At 41.9% G+C, this 20,302-nt stretch overlaps 1 protein-coding gene across 1 annotated transcript in view; it reads left to right on the forward strand.

The window, feature by feature from the left end:
• Positions 1-258: 258 nt before the first annotated feature.
• Positions 259-20,302, forward strand: part of LOC148118487 (carboxylesterase 1E-like) — a 30,148-nt gene continuing 10,104 nt past the window's right edge. Inside the window, exons 1-7 of the mRNA XM_087900217.1 lie at positions 259-389; positions 10,205-10,409; positions 13,033-13,183; positions 15,870-16,003; positions 17,277-17,430; positions 19,189-19,293; positions 19,894-19,998. Coding sequence (XP_087756343.1) covers positions 335-389; positions 10,205-10,409; positions 13,033-13,183; positions 15,870-16,003; positions 17,277-17,430; positions 19,189-19,293; positions 19,894-19,998 — 909 coding nt within the window. The 5' untranslated portion in view covers positions 259-334. The remainder of the gene's footprint in view (positions 390-10,204; positions 10,410-13,032; positions 13,184-15,869; positions 16,004-17,276; positions 17,431-19,188; positions 19,294-19,893; positions 19,999-20,302) is intronic.

The following is a 20,302-nucleotide window of genomic DNA, read 5'->3' on the forward strand; positions in this document are numbered from 1 at the left end:
AGGGAGCAGAAGGTGAATCAAAAGTCTTTGGAAGAGTTTCTGGCCATCTGTAATCCAAGAGTTAGGCTGTGACTATTCAAATAAAAGAGGCCAAACTGTGGGTGTGTGGGCATTCAGGTTAAGCAGAGTAAACAGGGGGTGTAGCTTAGAGATCTCACGGAAAGTCCTGGGAGCTTCTGAAGAGAAGGAGGAGTTTTCTGTCATTAAGATTATATAAATGTGTTTAGTGGCCAAGATTTCTGGGTGGATCTCCAGCACATGGGTGGGGCCACTCTATTTTTCTTTATTACAGATCCGAGTTGAAGTCTTCCCTGGGTTGCAAGCCTGTTTGACCATGATGTGCTTTTGTGCTCTGGTTCTGGTGCCTCTATCAGCCTGCATGGCATTGGGTGAGTTCTTTTAAATACAAGCCAAAATACTTGCTCCAGACAGAGGCAGACAGAGATAAGTATATAACAAAGGTGAGATAGATTCTGCAGGGTCTTGATTCTCTCGACCTGGGGTTGCTTGTGGGGTGACCCAGACCAGGGTTGCCCTGGACCTGGATGCACTGGGATAGAAAAGGATAATAACTCTGAGTCCCAGGAGCACATGATGGTGAAGAAAGGCAAGTAGTCGACCGTGTGCCTCACAAAGAGAGGCAAAGATAGCTGTTTTCCTACTTTACTGGACTGTAGAGTAGATTAGAAAGATTTTGTTGTTGTTGTTGTTTCTAAAGTATGTATCATGGTGGTTGTTGAGAGAAAGTGTAAGAAACACATGGATAAATAAGGATAGATTCCAAATGGAGTGGATTAAAAGAAAAGATAGGGTCAGGTCAACACATCAAGATCTAATGACCACGGGAAAGGCATTTGTTATTAGGTGTTCTGAAGGGAAGGGACGCAGAACTGGGTGAGGGGCAAAGGGGAAGAACCAGGTTCGGTCAGGAAAGTCTTGGCAAGTTGCTCTGTAGGATCTCCTCTGAACGGAGAGGTGAAGCATCAGACATAGGTGTAAGATCTGTTTGACTTGCAAGGGAAAGTAGGGAGCAGTGCCTGCATTGATTGTGTGGTGTGAGGTTCTAGGGGACGAAGGCAGAGGACGTAGTTCATGCTATGAGGTCTAGTTAAGGGAAGTGGCAAGGAACACTGACTGGATTGGATAGATCCTAAGAGTGACAGACAGTTCCTGCAAAGTAACGGGTCCTACAAGGGAAAGCGTCAGACTCACAGATTACATTCACAGTTAGTATATAGTATAGCATTGAGTCTCAACATATGGTCGCTCTATTTCATTAGCTGAGAAATTGAGACTCGCAAAAACATATACTCTCCTCAGCGTTGTCCAGAAATTCACCTCTGGCTCATGAATCCAGAGCAAGTGCTCAGTCATCAGGGACCTGACAACCTCATCCTTTCTTAGGTTTATATTTCCTGTGGACATAAGATACTGAGGAAGCCTAGAACTGTGTTAACAGTAAGAAAGGGATATGGAGACGAATACCTCTGCACTGCTGGTCACCCAGGCAATGCCACTCCAGTTCCATCCTTTGGAGGTTCATACTTCCAAATACTGTTAAGCAGGTATATTAACAGTACCTAGCAAGACTTTGGGGAATATTAATGAACTGAAATGTAAATTTGGTATATAGGAGGTAACTGTCAACTGCTGGTAACATTCTTGTCACCTCTTCTCACTATATCCAAACACACTTTACTTTGACTGATATGAGGGAAGGTTCATCACTGAACTAATGTCCCTCTATAGCTAAGTGATTTGTAACCTGACATTTAACAATTATGCCAATCCTTCCTCTTCTACTGCCCTGGCTTTCACGGTACATGTCCTCCTGACACTGCTCTTGAGACTGCTCTCACTCTAAGCCGGATTCGTGCCCATTTTTCATCTTTGGATCTCTCTCCTCACTCACACCTTCTCTCTCTACCTTCGAGTCACGTGTACCCATGCTGTGACTCTCACCGCAAGTGCCACTCCACCTGCCCCTTCCTCACCTTCTTCCGGTACCGAGAGGACCAAACACAGAGACATTTTCCTTTCTTTTTTGCCTCTTTTTGTCTTACTATTTATCCCAAGCTAGTCTACTCTTGAGGTGATCCTCAGAGCTCAGTCTCAGTCACAAGTGCATCCCATCACACCTGGCTAATGGCATCTTTTACCGAGATATTTGCTTGGTAGATCAGTGCCTTCATCTTATAAGGAGCCAGCATCGCTTGCTCACGCTTTAGAATACTGCTTTTTACTTTCTTTTAGCCCTACATCAGGGCAGGTAACAAATCTTCATTTCTCATATATTTATTTATATTTCTTCAGACCAGTTTCCTCTTAGTTATTCATGGGCCCTATACTCAGGAAAAAAATTCTTAAAGTCATGAAAACAATCAACATGCAGTGTTGTCGTCTTAGATCTTTTCATGCCCAGGTTTTCCAGGAAGTCTGGTTCAAGTGACATGGGAATAATTAACACCAATGACAAAAGGAGAAAAATGTAGGGTTGACTTCTAATGACATTAGGCAAGGCCCCAAGCTTATAACTTCATTTTATCCAAAGTGTTTACAATGTTACTTGCTCTTATCTCTATAAAGCTCATATTAGATTTGAACGAGTTATGGTCTTATGTACTAAAGATCTTACATCATTAGTTAAATCCCATTAAGTCAAAACTTCATTAGTTAAATGCCATTAACATCTCTACTCCAATCTTCATTTGGTTTTATTTACAGTAAGTAGTAACAGAAACAATGAAAAGTAACCCAAATGTACCCACTATGATGTTGGTTATTGAAGCCATGTGTCATGGATGACATTTTATAAGATACTTTCCCATGAAGACTCCTCAGTGCCACAAACTATTTTTCTATTCGAGGGTGTGTGAAATTTTCTTTTGCATGCACATTTTAAGGATGTATACTTTTTATCCACACCATCTGTATACAATGGGAAACAATGTGAAGGCAAGAGGACTCATTTCTTATGAATGATATTCTAACAACACAACTAGTCATCAAACGAGGAAGCAAAGGGATTGTTGATGGTGAAGTGTAGAATGTCCTTCTGCCTCTTGAAGAAAGATCAAGTTTGTCACTTCACTTATACTGACAGCAGGTACAAGGAAGACAGATGAGGAAACTGAGGACACGAGCAAAGATTGTCTGCTTTGCAAGAATGGAGCCAAAGGTTCAGACAGGGCCTGATATCCAGTTTTCTTTACATTTAGATGACCCTACATAGAGTCACCAGGATATTTTAGAAGATCATTGTGATCTTGGGACCAAAACTGTTTTTGTTGTATTCTAGTTCATGGCATGAAACCTAATGTTATTCCCTTCCCTGAGTTTTGCCTTCTCATCCAAGATTATCTTGCTTTTCCTACAGAGTTCTACAAACAGTCACATGTTCAGGTCACCTTCCCCTCGTAGCCATGACCTGTGCTATTCTGTCTTATTCTTATTTCTTCTTGCTCAGCTATCCCTCAGACTTTCGTCTTTCTTTTTCCTCCTTTTTTTCTTTTTTTATTGATTTTTTATTGAATTCTATATTTTTCTCTACTCCTCTCCCTGCCTCTCCACACCCCCTCAAGTCTCCCCAAAGGTCCTCATGCTCCCAATTTATTCAGGAGATCTTGTCTTCTTCTACTTACCTCGTAGATTAGATCTATGCATGTCTCTCTTAGTGTACTCATTGTTGTCTAGGATATCTGGGATTGTGATTCATAGGCTGATTTCCTTTGCTTTATGTTTAAAAACCACTTATGAGTGAGTACATGTGATAATTGTCTTTCTGTGTCTGGGTTACCTCACTCAAAATGATGTTTTCCAGCTCCATGCAGTTGCCTGAAAATTTCAAGGTCGTTATTTTTTTCTGTTGTGTAGGACTCAATTTGTGTAAATGTACTACATTTTCCTTATTCTTTGGTCAAGGGACATTTAGATTGTTACCAGGTTTTGGTTATGACAAAAAATGCTGCTATGAAGATAGTTGAGCACATACCCTTTGGATATATACCCAAAAGTGGTATTATTGGGTCTTGAGAAATGTTGTTCCCTAGTTTTTTGAGAAAACACCACACTGACATCCAAAAGGATTGTACCAGCTTGTACTCCCACCAGCAATGCAGGAGTGTTTCCTTTTCCCCACAACCTCTCCAGAATAAGTTGTCATCCATGTTTTTGATCTTGGCCATTCTTACAGGTGTAAGATGGAATCTCAGAGTTGTTTTGATTTGCATTTCTCTGATGACTAAGGATGTTGAACATTTCCTTAAGTGTCTTTCAGACATTTTAGATTCCTCTGTTGAGATTTCTCTGTTTAGGTCTGTACTCCATTTTTTTTATTGGATTATGTGTTCTTTTTGTGACCAATTTCTTTTTTTTTTTGTTTATTCAAGTATCCGAAAACACTCTTTCTACTTCCTCCCCTCCTCCCAATACCCTCCCGCTCCCCCCACTCCCTCTCCTCCTCCCTCACCATTCCCAAGAGCACTCAGGGTTTCCTGTCCTGTGGGGAATCCAACTTCCTTCCCCCTCCCTCCGGGTCCAGGAAGGTGAGCATCCAAACAGACCAGGATCCCAAAAAGCCAGTCCATGCAGACAAAACAAGATCCAGTGCCATTGTCAATGGCTTCTCAGTCTTCATTTGGACCTCGGGGGCTCAGTCAGCCCCCATGTCAGCTACATTCAGAGAATCCGGTTTGATCAAATGCTCGTTCAGTCCCAGTCCAGCTGGCCTTGGTGAGCTCTCATTCGATCAGTTTCCTTGTATCAGTGGGTGAACGCACCCTTCGTGGTCCTGACTTCCAGTGCTCCAATGTGGGTCTCCGTCTCTATCTCCACCCATCGTCGGATGAAGGCCCCCTCTGATTTTACTTTCCTTGCTCACGATCTCCCTCCCTCTGCTTCTCATTTGGACCTAGGGAGTTAAGTCCAGTGTTCCAATATGTGTCTCTGTCTCTATCTCCATCCTTCGCCATATGAAGGTTCTGTGGTGACATGCAAAATATTCGTCAGTATGGTTATGGGCCAAGGCCAGTTCAGGCACCCTCTCCTCTGCTGCCCAGAGTACAATCTGGGGACCTCTCCTTGGGCCTGGGAACCCCTCCAGAATCAAGTCTCTTGTAAACCCTAAAATGGCTCCCTTAGTTGAGATATAAACTTCCCTGCTCCCAGAAACATCCTTCCTCCCTCCCCCCTCCCATTCCCCCAAGCCAACCCCAATCCTCCCCCTCTCCTCTCTCCCTAACCATCTTCCCCTATTTCCATCCCCCCACCCCCATGCACCCGAGTTTGCCTGGCACTCTTGTCTACTAATATCCAGGAGGATAACTATATGATTTTCTTCAGGTTCACCTTCTTATTTAGCTTCTCTAGGATCACAAATTATAGACTCAAAGACCTTTAACTATGGCTAGAATCCATTTATGAGTGAGTACATACCATATTCCTCTTTTTGGGTCTGGGTTACCTCACTCAGTAAAGCGTTTTCTATGTCCATCCATTTGCATGCAAAATTCAAGATGTCATTGTTTTTTACCGCTGAGTAAAACTCTAATGTGTATATGTTACACACCTTTTTTAACCATTCTTCTATTGAGGGGCACCTAGGTTGTTTCCATGTTCTGGCTATTAAAATAGTGCAGCTAAGAACATAGTTGAACAAATGCTTTTGTAGTATGTTAGGGAATCTCTTGGGTATATTCCCAAGAGTGGAATTGCTGGGTCCTGAGGGAGGTTGATTCCCAGTTTCCTGAGAAACCGCCACACTGATTTCCACAGCGGCTGTACAAGATTGCATTCCCACCAACAATGGATGAGTGTTCCCCTCACTCCACATCCTCTCCAGCATAGGCTATCATTGGTGTTTTTGAGTTTAGCTATTCTGACAGATGTAAGATGGTATCTCAAAGTGGTTTTGATTTGCATTTCCCTGATCGCTAAGGAGGTTGAGCATGACCTTAAGTGTCTTTTGGCCATTCGAAGTTCATCTGTTGTGAATTCTCTGTTCAGATCAGTACCCCATTTTTTAATTGGGTTAATTAGAGTTTTAGTGTCTAGTTTCTTGAGTTCTTTGTATATTTTGGAGATCAGACCTTTGTCTCATGAGGGGTTTGTGAAGATCTTCTCCCAGTCGGAAGGTAGCCTTTTTGTCTTACTGACAGTATCCTTTGCTTTACAGAAGCTTCTCAGTTTCAGCAGGTACCATTTATTCATTGTTTCTCTTATTGTCTGTGCTACTGGGGTTCTACTTAGGAAGTGGTCTCCTGTGCCTATATCTTGTAGACTACTTCTCACTTTCTCTTCTGTCAGGTTCAAAGTAGACAGATTAATGTTGATGTCTTTAATCCATTTGGACTTGAGTTTTGTGCATGGTGATAGATATGGATCTACTTTCATTCTTCTACAGGTTGACATCCAGTTATGCCAGCACCATTTGTTAAAGATGTTTTCCTTCTTCCATTGTATACCTTTAGCTCCCTTGTCAAAAATCAGGTGTTCATACGTTTGTGGGTTAAAATCTGGGTCTTCTATTTGATTCCATAGGTCTACTTCTCTGTTCTTATGCCAATACCAAGCTGTTTTCAATACTGTAGCTCTGTAATAGAGTTTGAAGTCAGGGATGGTAATGCCTCCAGAAGTTCCTTAATTGTATAAGATTGTTTTGGCTATCCTGGGTTTTTTGTTTTGTCATATAAAATTGATTATTGTTCTCTCAAGGTCTGTGAAGAAGTTTGATGGGATTTTGATGGGGATTGCATTGAATCTATAGATTGCTTTTGGTAGAATTGCCATTTTTACTATGTTGATTTTCCCAATCCAAGAGCAGGGGAGGTCTTTCCATTTTCTGGTATCCTCCTCAATTTCTTTCTTCAAGGACTTAATGTTCTTGTCAAATAGGTCTTTCACTTTTTTGGTTAGAGTAACCCCAAGATATTTTATGCTATTTGTGGCTATTGTGAAAGGTGATGTTTCTCTGATTTCCCTCTCTGCTTCTTTATCCTTTGTGTATAGGAGGGCAACCGATTTTTTTGGAGTTGATCTTGTATCCTGCCACATTACTAAAGGTGTTTATCAACTGTAGGAGTTCTTTGGTAGAGTTTTTGGGGTCGCTTATGTACGCTATCATATCGTCAGCAAATAACGAAAGTTTAACTTCATCCTTTCCAATTCGAATGCCCTTGATCCCCTTATGTTGTCTTATTGCTATTGCTAGAACTTCAAGCACTATATTGAAGAAGTATGGAGAGAGTGAACAGCCTTGTCGTGTTCCTGATTTTAGTGGAAAGGCTTTGAGTTTCTCTCCATTCAATTTGATGTTAGCTGTTGGCTTGCTGTATATTGCATTTATTATATTTAGGTATGATCCTTGTATCCCCAGTCTCTCCAACACCTTTATCATAAAGGGGTGTTGAATTTTGTCAAATGCTTTATCAGCATCCAATGAAATGATCATATGTTTTTTTCTTTCAGTTTATTTATATGCTGGATTACATTGATAGATTTGCGTATGTTGAACCAGCCCTGCATCTCTGGGATAAAGCCTACTTGATCATAATGGATAATTTTTCTAATGTGTTCTTGGATTCAGTTTGCCAGTATTTTATTGAGAATTTTCACGTTGATATTCATGAGTGAGATTGGCCTGTAATTCTCTTTCTTGGTTGTGTCTTTGTGTGGTTTTGGTATCAGGGTAACTGTAGCTTCATAAAAGGAGTTTGGCATTGACTCTTCTGTTTCTATATTGTGGAATACATTAAGGAGTATAGGTATTAGCTCTTCCTGGAAGTTCTGGTAGAATTCTGCATTGAAACCATCTGGTCCTGGGTTTTTTTTTGGTAGGGAGATTTTTGATAACAGCTTCTAATTCTTCACGACTGACAGGTCTATTTAGATTGTTCACCTGTTCTTGGTTCAACTTTGGTATATGGTACTTATCTAAAAAGATGTCCATTTCTTTTACATTTTCCAGCTTTGTGGCATATAAACTTTCGTAGTAAGATCTAATGATTCTCTGAATTTCCTCTGTGTCTGTGGTTATGTCCCCCTTTCATTTCTGATCTTATTAATTTGCATGTTCTCTCTCTGCCGTTTGATTAATTTGGATAGGGGTTTGTCGATCTTGTTGATTTTCTCCAAGAAGCAGCTTTTTGTTTCATTGATTCTTTGGATTGTTTTCTGTGTTTCTATTTTGTTGATTTCAGCCCTCAGTTTGATTATTTCCAGTCTTCTAATTCTCCTGGGTGAATCAGCTTCTTTTTTTTCTAGAGCTTTCAAGTGTGCTGTTAAGTCTCCAATGTGTGCTTTCTCCGTTTTCTTTAATTGGGCACTTAGTGCTATGAACTTTTCTCTTAATACTGCTTTCATAGTGTCCCATAGGTTTGAGTATGTTGTGTCTTTATTTTCATTAAATTCAAGGAAGACTTTAATTTCTTTCTTTATTTCTTCCTTGACCCAGGGGTGATTTAGTAGTTGACTGTTCAACTTTCATGAGTTTGATGGCTTCCTGTGGTTAGCATTGTTGTTGAATTCTAACTTTAATCCATGGTGATCTGACAAGACACAGGTGGTTACTAATATTTTTTTTGTATCTGTGGAAGTTTGTTTTGTTACTAAGTATGTGGTCAATTTTTGAGAAGGTTCCATGGGCTGCAGAGAAGAAGGTATATTCTTTCCTATTTGGGTGGAATGTTCTATAGATATCTGTTAAGTCCATTTGATTCAATACCTCCAATAATTCTCTTATTTCTCTGTTGGGTTTCTGTCTGATTGATCTGTCCATTGGTGAGAGAGGTGTGTTGAAGTCTCCTACTATTAGTGTGTGTGGTTTGATGATTGCCTTGAGTTCTAGAAGTGTTTCTTTTACATAAGTGGGTGCCTTTATATTAGGGGCATAGATATTCAGGATTGAGACTTCCTCCTGATGAATTGTTCCTGTTATGAGTATGAAATGTCCATCTTTATCTCTTCTGATAGATTTTAGTTTGAAGCCAACTTTGTTAGATATTAGAATGGCCACATCTGCTTGTTTCTTAGGTCCGTTTGCTTGGAAAACCTTTTCCCAGCCCTTTACTCTGAGTAGATGTCTGTCTTTGTGTTTGAGGTGTGTTTCTTGTAAACAGCAGAATGTTGGATCCTGTTTTCGTATCCAATCTCTAAGTCTGTGCCTTTTTATAAATGAATTGAGTCCATTGATATTAAGTGATATTAATGACCAGTGGTTGTTGACTCCGGTCATTTTTTTTGCGTAATAGAGTGCATGTGTTTCCTTCTTTGAGTTGTGCTTGTGAAATGTGACCAATTTCTTGAGTTCTTGTATATTTGGAGAGCAGACCTCTTTCTCATGTGGGGTTAGTGAAGGTCTTTTCCAATTCTGTAGGCTGTTGTTTTGTCTTTTTGACTGTGTCCTTTGTTTTACAGAAGCTTTTCAGTTTTAGGAGGTCCCATTTATTAACTGTTTCTCTTAGTGTCTGTGCTGCTGGGGTTATATTTAGGAAGTGGTATTCTGTGCCAACTTGTTCAAGTGTTTTTCCCACTTTCTCTTCTATAAGGTTCAGTGTGGTTGGCTTTATGTTGAGGTCTTTGATCCATTTGTACTTGAGTTTTGTGCATGGTGATAGATATGGATCTATTTTCATTCTTCTACATATTGATATCCAGTTATGCCAGCACCTTTGATAAATATGCTTTTTTTTCCATTTGATATTTTTTACCTTTCATCTTTTTTACCTCAAGTGCCAGTTCCAATGTGGCGACACCAATCAGAAAGCCTCCTCCTTTCTTCTAACTCCTGTTTCTACTCTCAGAATGCACTTCCTTCGTCTCAGCATTTGCCTGGCCATTCTGAGATAAGGGGTAACTCCTTGTTTGTTTCCTCATTCAACAAGTGTTTTTGCCCAGGATCTTATTGGCTAAGAGTTTCCAGAGGCTTCTAAGAGGCAAGCCAAGGTTTTGTTTATTTTAGCCTATTCTGTTTTTGCCGCGCCCTTTTGATGGATACTTTTCTAGTTCCAATTTCAGCTTACTTTTTCATTTAGTGCTCTGTCATAAAGGCAGTTTTCTTCTTAGTCTTTTTGTGTCAGAGGCAAATGAGAGCTATGACAGTTCAAGTGACTCATTTAATGCCACACCATCAAACTACCCCAATCCACCTAGAACCCAGGTCTGACCTTTTCCTTCTAATGAATTTATGTGCCCTCTCTTTGTCTACCAGGACACCCATCCTCACCACCTGTGGTGAACACTGTTCATGGCAAAGTCCTGGGGAAGTATGTCAGCTTAGAAGGATTCGCACAACCTGTGGCCATCTTCCTGGGAGTCCCCTTTGCCAAGCCTCCTCTTGGATCCCTGAGGTTTGCTCCACCACAGCCTGCAGAGCCCTGGAGCTTCGTGAAGAATGCCACCTCCTACCCACCTATGTAAGTCACTGGACTGGTTTGGGGCCTCTTTCCCTAAGAAATATGTTTCTGAGTGATGTAGGAAGGAATCCAAACAATTCTCTCATCTACTATACATTGCTTTGGAATCTTTCGGGAATACTATAGAATGAATCATTTTAGAACCATAATAGTTTTCTGTAGTCCTGTGTTCAGCAACCATGCATTGAGCACCTGTATTCTCTAGTTTGAATATTCGTTAATGAACCAGACTTAAAGTCCTATAATGACTAAACTGTATTTCCATACGAGAGACAAGAGAAAGCACAGGAGTTAACAAACAAATAATGCAACGTGTTGAAATATGATAGGTAAGAAGACGAGACATTCCAGTGTTATCTGTCCTAATGCTCTCTCTTCTTTGCCAAGAATTGGTGGGGAAATGGAGTAGGGAATGCCTGTCCAAGACATGTCTAACTATCCACTAACAATCAGAACAATGGTTTGTGTGTCCCAATTATCCTGATCAGATGGCTGAAAAATCGGCAGTTCTGTATGGCCTTGTAGCCACCCTCAGAGAACCCAAGACATTCACAAATATCAATTAAGATGTTATTTCTCTACTAGGTGAGGATTATCCGAGGATATCCAAGATTCCACCTCTGGCTGCCTTCTTTCCTTTTACGAAATCGTATCTGTTGTTTTTATGTTCTGATACCAAATATAATTCATGAGTATGGTAGACAAGTCAAGAAACATACAGAAGCAAATGTAAGAAAACAAAAACCACACGCAATGTTTCTATTCACAGAACTGGTGTCATAGCATTAATCTTATTTATTTACCTGTGGTCTGTTTCCAGAAAATGGGTCATACATTTGGATAGCATAGGGGGCTGCCTGGCTTACTCATTCTGTCAATACCCCTCTGACACTAAGTATCTCAGTCTGACAGTTGATAACAATCCAACATCTAACAATGAACTGCAACGTATCTACTCAGTCTCTAATATGGTGTAATTAAGTTGTCTTTGGGGTTCTCAATGGTATATATAACACTATGATCTTATGACTAATAACTGCACATATTAATAACTGTTTTAGGGTCAGTGCCAAGCAATAACATTTCTGAGGAAAGAGTAAGAGTCTTTTGTTAAGTTTCCCTCCAGGAATATCCAAGTATGTCAGCTTCTTCCTTAGACATGAGAAGATTCATTCACAGACACCTGCCAGTGCTTGGGCTTATTAAAAGAATAATTTGTGATCACTAGAAAGATGGCTCAACAATTAAGAGTAGTTGCTGAGCTTGCAAAGGATCAGAGTTTATTTCCCAGAACCAACACTGGGTGACTCACAACTGCCTGTAAATCCAGCTCTAGGCTATCCAATGCAACCTTTTGATTTCCATGGGCACCCTCACACTGTGTGTATACCCTCATATATACATACACATATGTATAAATAAAATAAATAAAAATGAATAATTTGTGAATCTTGGGTAAGCAAGCAAATAATATAATAACTGGAACAACAATAAATATACTTTAGTGTTGTAGAATTTATCTGAATACTAGTGAAGTTGAATTTTTCTCATTTTGATAATTTGAGTTATTGCTTTTATGAGTACTATACCCCTTACTTTTGTTGATATAAGAAAGCCTACATAGAATAGGCATCTACACATGCCTTTTCTGGCTTCACATTACCACTTGACAACTTGGTCATCCTGGCACTGAGAGCCTCACTGTTTCTTGTACATACAGAGGCCATACACACACACACCACCTGTGTCACATAAGGTTGGATAATGTTACTTATAATTTACTTGAACTAAAGCACTGCCTACCCTGAATTATCTTAGCTGCATGATCTTGGGCAGACTCTCAAACTTTCCTGACTTTGTTTTCTTATCTATAACCTGAAAGTAAATGTAGAATCCAAGTATAGGGATGATTTGCCACATGAGTTTGTACATTAGAAGAATTTATATCAGTACCAGACACAGTTGCTACCTTTTCATCTTTGAAATCTGTTATCAGAGAATGCAATAGTGACTGCTGGAATAAGAATATGATAAAAGACCAGATATGCAACCCCCTTAAGCACTCACCTCACATGGGCCTGGGAGTTTAGGACTCAGAGCAAAGCATGAATTCACTCAAGGCCTTCTAGCTCATCAATGACCGAAGCAGGACTCAAAGGCAGTTCTTGTGAGGTCATACACAAAGCTATCACTCCTGACCTGCAACAGGCTGCCATCGGAGGGAACCCTTTGCATTAATAGGAGTCTCCCAAGATGTAGAGTATAGAGGACCACAGATATCCTGCAGCCCACTGTCTAAAGCACATAGGAGGGCAGAGCCATGTACTGGTAGTATGGGAACGTCATCTCCCAGAACAGGGCACTATATGAGCATTTCTGTTCTTGGCCCAGAGCATCCCAAGGCTCTGGAAAGGGGGAGGCAACAAGTTTCTCTCCATCTTCAGGGATGGGAGACTCTAAGACCCCAGGGTTCCCATTAGCATTCTTAGATACCCTCTTACCAATTACACCCAAGTCTGGTCTAGTGAAACTAGCTCCATCCATAGCGCCAAGCCTTCAAGCACAGTGCCCACCCCAAGCTTTGTTCTGGAGGAACATCTGCTATTTTTTTCTCTCCTCCTAGGTGTTCCCAAGATGCAGTGACAGGGAAGCTAGTCAATGACCTCCTAACGAACCGCAAGGAGAAAATTGATCTCGAGTTTTCTGAAGACTGCCTCTACCTGAATATTTACACTCCTGCCAACTTGATGAAGAAGAACAGGGACAGGTTGCCGGTAAGTGCACAGCCCACTGACTCAGACTCATGAGCTCCAGCATCCAGATCTCTGGGCCACTAGAAGGCAATAACAGCAGCTGGACACAGGGTACCATGGTCAGACTGATTCAAGGGTCTCCTCATCACAGTATTCCTTATTTCACCATTGCCCCAAGACATCAGATTTGCTGTCCACCTGGAATTACAACCTGATTTTTGTGTGTTCTCTTATGCTACTAACAGGAAGAAGACGACTTTCAGTTATTAGATTAGAATCTGATCCCAGAGCAGCTAAGACACAATTTACAATGATGTCAGTGCCAGAAAGAGAAAAATGAATATCTCAAGCCTTTCTACACAGGTAGAGAAACTGATGCTTGGGTAGGGAAGAGGGCACACAGAAGGGGTCACAGGACAGGGCTTGGGTCTTCCATCTTCACACCTATGCTCCTGGGCAGGGGCTGACAAGGGAGAGGTGTGCTGCCCCCCCCCACATTGCTGTGACAGCTTCTAGGTGGAAACTCTAAGGTAAGGCCCGTGATTGCAGTAGGGAGGGAGGACTCTGGCAATCTCATTAGCACTCTTCTTGTCTGTTGCCAACTCCCTGTGATTTTATGATTTCTCTCTCCCCTCCCTCGTTGCCTTTGGCAGGTGCTGATGGCCTAGTGAGTCAGCACGTCCTATAGAAACATGAAGAGGCAGGGATAGGGCAGGCTGCCAGTTGTAGGCCAGAGTCCTAGGGAGGACTGCTGTAAAAGAGATGATTCTGGAAGTGGAATTAGACAGGGTGTGAGAACCCACCCCGTCTCCCAGAATCCTCTAGGATAGAACTCAGAGGTGAAGGAAGAAGCTGTAATCGCGAGAATAGTGTTTGGTCCTCAACATGTGTAGTTCGCATGAGGCAGTGAGAATTAGTCTCACTCCGCTCGATCATTTGCCTCTATTGTGGACTCAGTGTGTCTACACAGTCAGTCTCTGGGTCATAGGAAATAGGAACACCGACCATTATGGAGAGACTTGTCCTGTGGTCTGCACATACATACACATCATAATATCTTGAGCATGTCATTGCCCACCAGTCATTGACCTCAGGTTTTACTCAAGATGAGTTTGACTCAGTCCTTCCTTGGACATAATAAGTTCTATAGGAGGAGAAATGGGACCTTTGGGAGCCTGGGGGTATTGGGTAGGCCCCTGCCCCAGCAATGCACAAAAGACCTTGACCTCAGGGTCTGGGTTTGAATCTGTGGTCTACATTTCACTTGCTGAAAGACCAAACCGTGTCTTACCTTCTTAGTTTCCTCTCCTCACATAGGAGTTATCCCTGTGACCACTTGATGTGACTGTCTAGCCAGTCCTGGTTCAGTAGGTAGGACAGCAGCAGCGATGTATCAGAGAGAAGGGATTATGGCCTTACTCTTTGTTAATGCCATAGAGTTTCAGGAGCCCCAGTTCAGTCCAGCAGCATATTACTGGATTGTGACCATGAACCATTGCTGGAGATGGGAACTCAGTGTGAAGTCACTGGGGCCAGACAGCTTCCAGGTCCCATCTCCAACTTTCATTGGGGTGATCTTTCATGTTTATCTATTTTCCTATCTGTCAAGGTGGACCGTATAAGTAACTACATTGTAGGTAGTCATTTTAAATTACCCAGAATACTCTCACTGAATATTTTGTGTTATTTTTATTAGTAATTGATAAGAAAAAAGGCAGCTCTGCTGGCACAAGAAATCCAATTAGGTCAAATCAAACCAAATCTAAATGCCCATCGTTTTATTAAGTAAGACGCTCTCGGGTGGCCAAGCACATGGCAGGGAGACAGGACAGCAGGAAGCCCATGAAAACCCCAAACCACGTGTTTCTCCTCTGGGAGCTCACTTAAATACCCTCTGGCATGCTGGGATTTGGAGTTCAGACCAAAGCAACTCCCAGGGCAGGGAGTCTGGGATGGATGCCAGGGTCTGGGGACTATGCTCCCAACTTAACAGTAATGTTATATAAATATATAACATATATAATGTTATGCAACATTATAAACTTTATCCTCTCTCAGTTCTCTGTCACGTGAGTTTTTTAAATGCAGAAATTGTGAATTATTATTGTATTCTCCCTCTGTCTCAAGTCTTCTCGCAGTCTTTGATGTGTTCTAGGCACTACGTACTTAAATGACTAAAGACTTCATAGAGGATGTGTATGTGAACTGGGTTTAGCAGGGTGGGGTAGAACTTGAGTGTGCAGAGACGACAGAGAAAGGAAACTTTGGGAAGGGGTACCATTGAGGATGTGTGTGGATCTTGAGACAATCCTCACATATGCTAGCATTATCAGAGCTGAAAGTAAAATTTGAATACCGCTCCTTGCTAATTTTTAGGTGTCAGGATGGTGCAGTGGTTGAGAGCACGTGACATCCCTGGCCCGCTCTGTTTCCTGTAATAGTGCTTCTTACTTTGGGAAGACCTGGATACACACTGTAAAGGGCAGGCCCGTGAAGGAAAGTCGAGGATGGTGACTTTGATGGCCTCGCGGGCCTAGCCACACGAGATGAGGACAGAGACTCCTTCTGCAACCAGCTGCCACTCCTGGAAGCTGAGTGGTGGTTTCCCAGAGCCATGGTCTGGCCAAGAAAACTAAGCCAGAAAACACATGAGCTCCTCCCCAGTTCTACTTCCTGTGACCAGGATGGTTCTTTTCTTGTTGTCCAGGTGATGATGTGGATCCATGGAGGAGGACTAGTAGTGGGTGGGGCATCCACCTATGATGGACTGGCCCTCTCTGCACATGAAAACGTGGTGGTGGTGGCCATTCAGTACCGCCTGGGCATCTGGGGATTCTTCAGGTAGGGTTTGGACTTCTTTTCCTGACTTATTTGACCTGCCTTGGTCTTTAAAAAATAGCAACATCTCTGAAACTGATTGATGATAAAGAAGACAGAAGTATTAGGCTCGGAATCTGGGTGGCCCAAAGCCAGCAATAGACACTTCAGCAGAGTCGGGCGATGAATGGCTCCACTTTACAATGCGTTAGTGGAGGAAATGAACTTAAATCTGTAGGATAAAAGGGCAAAGCACATGGGAAGACAGTAAGCTGGAGAGAAGTGAGGGGTGGGTTATGGTCTTGGTTTTCTTTTCATTGTTGTGATGAAAATATCATAGCCAAAGGCAGTTTAGGAAAGGATGGGTTTATTTGGCTTTTACATCCCAATCATAGCTGATCATTAAGGGGAGTTATGGCAGGGATTTGAGAAAAGAACTGAAACAGAGACCATGGAGGGATGCTTCTTACTGCCTCATGATTTTACCTTTGCCTCTTTCCTTGTGACTGCCTTTTCCTAGTGGCATCATATACCCCTTGAATCTATTAGCTTGTGTTCTGCAGTGCAAAATGAACATAGTCAGAGTTTGTCTTTTTATATCCCTAAGGGCAGTGGGATGGATGATGGATACTCAGTACACCATAGCTAAAAGAAACAGTGAGAGCCTCACAAAGGTCAGTGTAGGGATGGGAGGCAGGGGAAATCCTCTACATCAGGCATTAAAGCATAGCCGAATTCTGGAAGGTTCACTGAGGACCCCCAGTCTATCTGATATTGTTGGTTGTTTTACTCATTTGGTTTGGAAGGGGTGCCACCCGGCTCCCAAATAAATCACACATGGAGTCTTATTCTTACTTTTGAATGCTCGGCCTTGGTTTGGTTTGTTTCTTGTCAAATTTTCTTAGCTTAAATTATCCTATTTTTGGTCTCTAGGCTTTTATCTTTCTCTGTTCCTATATACCTTTTCTTTTCTTTTACTCAATGTCTGGCTGTGTAGCTGGCCCCTGAAGTCTTCCTCCTTCCTTTCTCATTCCCAGATCCCTATTCTCCCAGATTTCTTTTCATATTTATCCTTTCTGCCTGCCAGCCCCAGCTATTTCTCTCTCTTGTCTCGCTATGGGCCATTCAGTTCTTTATTAGACCATCAGGTATTTTAGACAGGCACAGTAACACGCTTCACAAAGTTAAACAAACACAACATAAACACAAGTAACACATCTTAGAATAATATTCCCCAACAATACAAGGACCCGGGCGCCTTGCTTTTCTATTTATGTCCCCCTTTATTTTCTTGTAGCACAGGGGATGAACACAGTCGGGGGAACTGGGGTCACTTGGATCAGGTGGCTGCACTGAGGTGGATCCAGACCAACATTGCCAGTTTTGGAGGGGACCCTGGCTCTGTGACCATCTTTGGAGAGTCGGCAGGAAGTGAAAGCGTCTCTGTTCTTGTAAGTGTCCCTGCCAATCCATACTTAGTTTTTGTGAATTTGCTATGGGTACTCTTGGAGGTCAGCCATCTCCAAGGATCAGAGCATCTTTCCTTTCAGTATAGAATTTCAGGAATATATTCGTTACAGAACACTAGATGGGGAGGAGCTAAGGAAAAAAAAAACTAAGTCTTTGTCATCTCAAAAGTTTACTATCCAACTTTGTTTTCCAAAGCCATAAGCCAGTCCAGTTACAACCTTGGACAGCGACAATCTTAGTCTTCTCTCTTGGTTGATTTTCCACCTTGTTAATCATTTAACATTAAGACTCCCCACTTCTCATAGGAAATAGAGTTGAGTAAAAACCACAAACAGGAAGCAGTTTCTAGGTTCCAAGACAGGTCTACAGGATATGGCCTCAAGTGCCAAAAGTCAGCAGGGAACTCCAAGGGGTTCTTCTGACATTCCAGTACCCAAGAGGCAGGGCAGCTGGCTCTGGAGCAGAGGGACGGGTTTTGCTTGGAGGGTTGGTGAGAAGTAGAGTGGGTGGAAGTGAGACGAGTAAGCCCTGACAGGGGATGTGGGGCACAAATTCATGGAGATATAAATGCTTTGCTGATGTGGGGAATGGAATTTAGGGAAACTCTAGGAGAAGCTTAGAAATAGAAAATTTCTGTGGCCCATAAAAACACTACTAAGCGCTAACTCACAGTTAAGCAAAGGTATCTGTTGCTATTCTCTCTCTCGCTCTCTCTCCCTTCCCCCTCATTCAACCCATACATTTACTAATCTATGATCTATCTGCATCTATTGATCATCTAAAAACCAATGTATGTGTCTATCTATATAATCTATCTACAACATCTATATACACACCTATCATGTGTCCTTTGATCTATGCATCTGCCCATAATCTATCAATCCATCGCTCATCATCTCTTCATCATATCTCTATCCATTCTCTGATTCATACAGTCTAGTTATATTTCTTTATTACAGCGACACTTTCCTTAATAATGTAATGTTGTATAAATATCTCCCCAAACATTAAACATTCTTACATAACATTCTGATTTATAATTTCACACTATTCCACATCAAAAGTGAGAAGTTGCTTATTTACCTAATGTTGTAATATATGGGTATTGAAGTATTTCAAATGTTTCTATTATAATAAGTACAATATTAATTAAATGTCCTCTGCACCTCTGATCATTTCACACTTCCCTGCCCCTCTCTCTTTCACTTTTCTGTTCATTGTTCCATAAGCTATATCCTCAGTCCTTTTTATCAGGACACCTTTTTTTAGGGTAAGTTCTGAGTAATAAATATTCTATTGCAGAATTTGCAGCTAGGAATTGCCCAAACTATCTTTCAGGTGGTTTTGATCATCGTGTCGGCACCTGTACACTTTCTGTTTTGTTTCTAAGTGGACACTCTGCTTCCACTACACTGAGGTTTTGTTTGGGATCTCCAATCCGAGGTCGCAGAAGCAGGCAAGGATAGATGAGGTTCCCTCCTTCCCACTGAGCGCTGCAGTCCCTCGATGAGTGGGCAGGGGAAGGAAGGGGGTAGAGAAGGAGACTTAAATGGCATTAAGTAAAGAACTAGAAGCCACGAATCAGAGAGTTCAGCAAGGGATGGGTACGTGAAAGAGGCTGGAGGGAGGAAGGGGAAGGGGAAAATTTATCTAACTATAATCTCAAAAATGATTATAAAAAGGATAAGCTGACTCTCTTGTGTGTATAAAGTTTTTCCTCCTCTCCTCTTTCCCCACAGGTGCTGTCTCCTCTGGCCAAGAACCTCTTCCATAGAGCCATTTCTGAGAGCAGTGTGGTCTTCACTTCTGGTTTATTTATGAAGGATGTCTCTTCACTGACTAAAGTAAGCTCCGCACTGGACAACTCTCGTCTCCTTTCTCCTGATTTCCTGGGGTCTGGGCAGGGTTGTCTTTCTGCCTATGAGATTCAACCCAAGGGATTCCTGAAGTATGACTGGTTGAACAGGAGGAGCTTTTAGAGCCTTACCTAAGCCACATTCTGCTGGTGCCTGGCCAGTCTCCCTCTGAATCGTGTTACTCAGATGGCCTGCAGTTCTGCACGGGTTGCATGTTGAGCCAGGGTGCAAGTCACCTGTGTTAGTTCCTGTACACTGGGTGCCAGAAGCTGAAGTCAAATGATCACTAAGTGAGGGAACGGGTCTGAACTAAACGGTGGAATCCTGGGTCCTGGCTCTTCAACTGTCTGTTGATGCTTTCCTTGAGATATTTTGTTCATTTTGAAGACAAGGAACCAGAATTAGATATGTAATTAGGCCAGAAAAAGCAGCTCATGGGCCCCAGAGATCACAGCAGCTGCTCTAGGGTGTTTTCAAGAACACTTCGCTGTCTTTAGAGATGGGACTTAGGTTAGAGCCCACTGTCTACACAAATGCTGGATACTGATGCTGCTCTTGACCTCTGCGGTTGCCTGAAATCTCTTACAGAAAGTTGCTGTCACTGCTGGGTGCAAAACCACCACATCTGCTGTCCTTGTGCACTGCCTGCGCCAGAAGACGGAGGATGAACTCATGGAGGTCACGCTGAAAATGGTGAGTGAGTAGTGAACGTTCTCTGCAGGCTTCAACCCAGGCTTCATCCAGCCTTCTCTCATCTGACTCTAAAGTGCCAGACACAGGGGTTTTTGTTAACTTTTAATTATTTGTTTATTTTTACCTATTTGGGAGCAGTATCAGCCAATGGTGCCACCTACAAATTTTGTGCTTTCTTTTTTAAAATAATTTTTTAGCTTTTGAAGTTAAAATATAATTACATCATTTCTCCCTTTCCTTTCATTCCTCATGCCCCTCCTCTCTCTTGCTTTCTCTCAAATTCTTGACCTCTCTTTCTTTAGTT

Source organism: Myodes glareolus, chromosome 22 (genome assembly GCF_982192425.1).
Source record: "Myodes glareolus chromosome 22, mMyoGla1.1, whole genome shotgun sequence".
NCBI classification, from domain to species: Eukaryota; Metazoa; Chordata; class Mammalia; order Rodentia; family Cricetidae; genus Myodes; species Myodes glareolus.